Genomic DNA, 6,000 nt, shown 5'->3' with positions numbered 1-6,000 from the left:
AACCTATGAACACCTATGAACCTCTGTACGATAGAAAAATTAAGTAAAGATTAGGTATAACAAAAAGTACTTAAAAATCCATTTAGACAATTAGGGTAATCAAACATTAAATTACTGTGTATACTGTCAGTGATGGCATTTAAGCATTATACAACATTCCTCTCAAATAGTGTACAAAGAAACATTTAGACATTTAGAGTAAGAAAAACAATTGATACATAATCAAGTACAGTGTATGCTGTCAATGTTTGGATCTAAACAATAGCCTAAATTCCATCTCAAACAACAGTTTGTCCGAAGACAGTGCCAAGATGCATGGAAATAACTCTGATTAAAAAATACACTATATGCACCTAGATACTGCAGTAAAATACAACATTTCACACACTAAACAGCATCTCTTAAAATAATTTGACCCCGGTAGTACCAACTGTAACTCGTACACTGGTAGCGGATGATAAGTAAGAGTCCACATACTGACAACAGCAACCATAAGATGAACCAATTAACTGACAACAGCAACCAGAAGATGAGCCAATTAACTGACAACAGTAACCAGAAGATGAGCCGATTAACTGACAACAGTAACCAGAAGATGAGCCAATTAACTGACAACAGTAACCAGAAGATGAGCCAATTAACTGACAACAGTAACCAGAAGATGAGCCAATTAACTAACAACAGTAACCAGAAGATGAGCCAATTAACTGACAACAGTAACCAGAAGATGACCCAATTAACTGACAACAGTAACCAGAAGATGAGCCAATTAACTGACAACAACAACCGGAAGATGAGCCAATTAACTGACAACAGTAACCAGAAGATGAGCCAATTAACTGACAACAGTAACCAGAAGATGAGCCGATTAACTGACAACAGTAACCAGAAGATGAGCCAATTAACTGACAACAGTAACCAGAAGATGAGCCAATTAACTGACAACAACCGGAAGATGAGCCGATTAACTGACAACAGTAACCAGAAGATGAGCCAATTAACTGACAACAGTAACCAGAAGATGAGCCAATTAACTGACAACAACAACCAGAAGATGAGCCGATTAACTGACAACAGCAACCATAAGATGAGCCGATTAACTGACAACAGCAACCACAAAATGAGCCGATTAACTGACAACAGCAACCAGAAGATGAGCCGATTAACTGACAACAGCAACCAGAAGATGAGCCGATTAACTGACAACAGCAACCGGAAGATGAGCCGATTAACTGACAACAGCAACCGGAAGATGAGCCGATTAACTGACAACAGCAACCAGAAGATGAGCCGATTAACTGACAACAACAACCAGAAGATGAGCCGATTAACTGACAGCAGCAACCATAAGATGAGCCGATTAAATGACAACAGCAACCACAAAATGAGCCGATTAACTGACAACAGCAACCAGAAGATGAGCCGATTAACTGACAACAGCAACCAGAAGATGAGCCGATTAACTGACAACAACAACCAGAAGATGAGTCGATTAACTGACAACAGCAACCATAAGATGAGCCGATTAACTGAAAACAGCAACCACAAAATGAGCCGATTAACTGACAACAGCAACCAGAAGATGAGCCGATTAACTGACAACAGCAACCAGAAAATGAGCCGATTAACTGACAACAACAACCAGAAGATGAGCCAATTCACTGACAACAGCAACCAGAAGATGAGCCGATTAACTGACAACAACAACCAGAAGATGAGCCGATTAACTGACAACAGTAACCAGAAGATGAGCCGATTAACTGACAACAGTAACCAGAAGATGAGCCGATTAACTGACAACAGCAACCAGAAGATGAGCCGATTAACTGACAACAACAACCAGAAGATGAGCCGAATAACTGACAACAGTAACCAGAAGATGAGCCGATTAACTGACAACAGCAACCAGAAGATGAGCCTATTAACTGACAACAACAACCGGAAGATGAGCCAATTAACTGGACACAGAAACAGTTACTAAAAGCCTAGAACAAGAAAACTTCAAATGCCTTCAACATGAATTACCACACATAATTAAAGCACACACACATACACAAATGTATGAGGTACATTGTGTACAGAGAAGTGCTGTATATATAAGTGTTGAAGCAAAGTGCTAGGTGGAGGTCTGTATAGGTAAATGGTGGATATATGGGATACAAAGGAAGCAGATGTATATGCATGTACGTAATATTTAAGAAGTGAGGTACACTGACAGAAACAAGTGTTCAACATGTAATAACTGGGGACAGACTGTGAAAAAGGAGTGCTACTCATGTAGACAGTGGGGTACGGTTTAGGGAGGAGTAATAAATAGGGAAGCAATGGAGCAGGTAGTACAGAGGGTAGTGCTGTATATATATAAGAGTTGGGATGCATCATGCAGGAATGAGTGTTGTATATGGGAATGATGGGATATGCAGTGTAGAGGAAATGCCACTTACATATTTATGTAGATAATGTTTAAGAAATGGGTATAAAACATAGAGAGTGGGACTGCATATATAAGAAGTGGGGTACATTGTATAGAGTGGAATGTTGTAGACAGTGAGGCACACTGTATAGACAAGAATGCTATACATATTAGTAGTGAGGAACACTGTATAGAGATGAATGCAGTACATGTAAAAAGTGGGGTTCACTGGGCAGAAAAGTGCTGTACATGTAAGAAGTGGGGTGTACTGTATAGAGAGGAATGCTATATGTGTAAGAAGTGGGGTTCACTGTGTAGACAGAAATGCATATGTAAGAAGTGGGGTACAGTGTACAGAGAGGAATGCTGTACATGTAAGAAGTGGGGTACAGTGTACAGAGAAGAGTGCTTTACAAGTAAGAATTGGAGTACACATAAGAGTCAGGTTACACAACATAGAAGGGAAGGCTGTATTTATTTATTTTATGTTAGTAATGTGGATGGTATGCTTATCCACAGTGGCCCCTTTGTCATGAGCTCTACAAACTACAGCACTCAGTGCAACCAATAAAATGAGATCAAATACTTGAAATAAAAACAATGTTATGGTGGTGAAGCAGTAAAAGGTGAAGTGCAAACAAAAAGTGCAAGAATTACTCAACCTAACAAAAAAAAAAAACTTAATAACAAGAATATAGTACGGAGTCGGACAACATAAAAAAGCATGGACACTCCATTGTAGTTTAAGTTCAATGCAAAGAACAACTAAATAAAAGCATGCAGCCTTTGTGCCATATGTGCATAGATACAGTTCTAAAAGCATGCAGCCTTTGTGCCATCTGTGCATAGATACAGTTCAAAAAGCATGCAGCCTTTGTGCCATCTGTGCATAGATACAGTTCTAAAAGCATGCAGACTTTGTGCCATCTGTGCATAGATACAGTTCTAAAAGCATGCAGCCTTTGTGCCATCTGTGCATAGATACAGTTCTAAAAGCATGCAGCCTTTGTGCCATCTGTGCATAGATACAGTTCTAAAAGCATGCAGCCTTTGTGCCATCTGTGCATAGATACAGTTCTAAAAGCATGCAGCCTTTGTGCCATCTGTGCATAGATACAGTTCTAAAAGCATGCAGCCTTTGTGCCATCTGTGCATAGATACAGTTCTAAAAGCATGCAGCCTTTGTGCCATCTGTGCATAGATACAGTTCTAAAAGCATGCAGCCTTTGTGCCATCTGTGCATAGATACAGTTCTAAAAGCATGCAGCCTTTGTGCCATCTGTGCATAGATACAGTTCTAAAAGCATGCAGCCTTTGTGCCATCTGTGCATAGATACAGTTCTAAAAGCATGCAGCCTTTGTGCCATCTGTGCATAGATACAGTTCTAAAAGCATGCAGCCTTTGTGCCATCTGTGCATAGATACAGTTCTAAAAGCATGCAGCCTTTGTGCCATCTGTGCATAGATACAGTTCTAAAAGCATGCAGCCTTTGTGCCATCTGTGCATAGATACAGTTCTAAAAGCATGCAGCCTTCGTGCCATCTGTGCATAGATACAGTTCTAAAAGCATGCAGCCTTTGTGCCATCTGTGCATAGATACAGTTCGAAAAGCATGCAGCCTTTGTGCCATCTGTGCATAGATACAGTTCTAAAAGCATGCAGCCTTTGTGCCATCTGTGCATAGATACAGTTCTAAAAGCATGCAGCCTTTGTGCCATCTGTGCATAGATACAGTTCTAAAAGCATGCAGCCTTTGTGCCATCTGTGCATAGATACAGTTCTAAAAGCATGCAGCCTTTGTGCCATCTGTGCATAGATACAGTTCGAAAAGCATGCAGCCTTTGTGCCATCTGTGCATAGATACAGTTCGAAAAGCATGCAGACTTTGTGCCATCTGTGCATAGATACAGTTCTAAAAGCATGCAGCCTTTGTGCCATCTGTGCATAGATACAGTTCTAAAAGCATGCAGCCTTTGTGCCATCTGTGCATAGATACAGTTCTAAAAGCATGCAGCCTTTGTGCCATCTGTGCATAGATACAGTTCTAAAAGCATGCAGCCTTTGTGCCATCTGTGCATAGATACAGTTCTAAAAGCATGCAGCCTTTGTGCCATCTGTGCATAGATACAGTTCTAAAAGCATGCAGCCTTTGTGCCATCTGTGCATAGATACAGTTCTAAAAGCATGCAGCCTTTGTGCCATCTGTGCATAGATACAGTTCTAAAAGCATGCAGCCTTTGTGCCATCTGTGCATAGATACAGTTCTAAAAGCATGCAGCCTTTGTGCCATCTGTGCATAGATACAGTTCTAAAAGCATGCAGCCTTTGTGCCATCTGTGCATAGATACAGTTCTAAAAGCATGCAGACTTTGTGCCATCTGTGCATAGATACAGTTCTAAAAGCATGCAGCCTTTGTGCCATCTGTGCATAGATACAGTTCTAAAAGCATGCAGCCTTTGTGCCATCTGTGCATAGATACAGTTCTAAAAGCATGCAGCCTTTGTGCCATCTGTGCATAGATACAGTTCTAAAAGCATGCAGCCTTTGTGCCATCTGTGCATAGATACAGTTCTAAAAGCATGCAGCCTTTGTGCCATCTGTGCATAGATACAGTTCTAAAAGCATGCAGCCTTTGTGCCATCTGTGCATAGATACAGTTCTAAAAGCATGCAGCCTTTGTGCCATCTGTGCATAGATACAGTTCTAAAAGCATGCTGACTTTGTGCCATCTGTGCATAAGTACAATTAGAGGGTAGCCAAGAGCTGCCTTATGAAATAAATATATGGGTTTACTTTATAACGACGAAAAATCAGAATGTCGAACGCTCACGAGTGAATATTCAAATACTCGATGTTGGTATTTAATGATTGCATTACAATGAAGATCAGAATATTTGCCCTTTCTTCACTGTAGTGTGATCTTGGAGTTGGAATATATATTTAAGGGGGGTGGGGGGGGCACAGCCCCCCCAATAGAAATTTGAGTATTTAAATATTCACTCAAGTGAGCATTCGACATTCTGATTTTTGTAATATAGACCCAAATATACTAGTTGCTGTCAGTCTGACAGCTGGTCTGTTTATACTTGCAATAAATCAAGTGTGCACCAGTTAAATTTGAACTGCCTATGTATAATATAGTAATAAAGATAATATGTACATAGGGCAGGAAACGTTCTCCTGAAAAGGCTGTTCTGTCACTGTTTTCTTACTGTAGATGGTGGACTGTCCTTTCGACTTGAGGGAGTGACTTTCAGTAGTTTATGATGTGTGAGTTGTTGAAGTACAAGTTTCATACGACAGCTGCTGTAAGACATTTGTGGACACTTTATGCTTTGGCTCAGTGCATAGTTCTAACTTTTAAGTATTATACAGAAGTAATATTCCCAGTATAAGAAAGAAACTTCTTTCATACATGGAGAAACAAAATAAGAAAAACATGCACGGTTGGTGGACTGTTGTTTAGTTTTACATCCAGTTATGCTGTCAACATGACTGGAGCTGGCTCTTCGGGGAAGCATGGCTGTTACTTGTGGTTAAGCACTGACTTACATCTGAAACAATAAGCTTAAACCTGAAAGCACA

General features: G+C 40.2%; 1 protein-coding gene across 1 annotated transcript; it reads left to right on the top strand.

Moving 5' to 3' along the window:
* Nucleotides 1-496: 496 nt before the first annotated feature.
* On the top strand, nucleotides 497-1,981 carry LOC122814514 (GATA zinc finger domain-containing protein 14-like). Its single transcript, XM_044087088.1, has one exon. It carries the CDS (start codon nucleotides 497-499, stop codon nucleotides 1,979-1,981), a length of 1,485 nt encoding a protein of 494 aa, XP_043943023.1.
* The last annotated feature ends 4,019 nt before the right edge of the window (nucleotides 1,982-6,000 follow it).

Source organism: Protopterus annectens, chromosome 10.part0 (assembly GCF_019279795.1).
Source record: "Protopterus annectens isolate FY-2018-M chromosome 10.part0, PAN1.0, whole genome shotgun sequence".
In the NCBI taxonomy this organism is placed as follows: domain Eukaryota; kingdom Metazoa; phylum Chordata; order Ceratodontiformes; family Protopteridae; genus Protopterus; species Protopterus annectens.
Note: the sequence above shows the minus strand (reverse complement) of the source record. Positions and strands in the feature narration are given on the sequence as shown.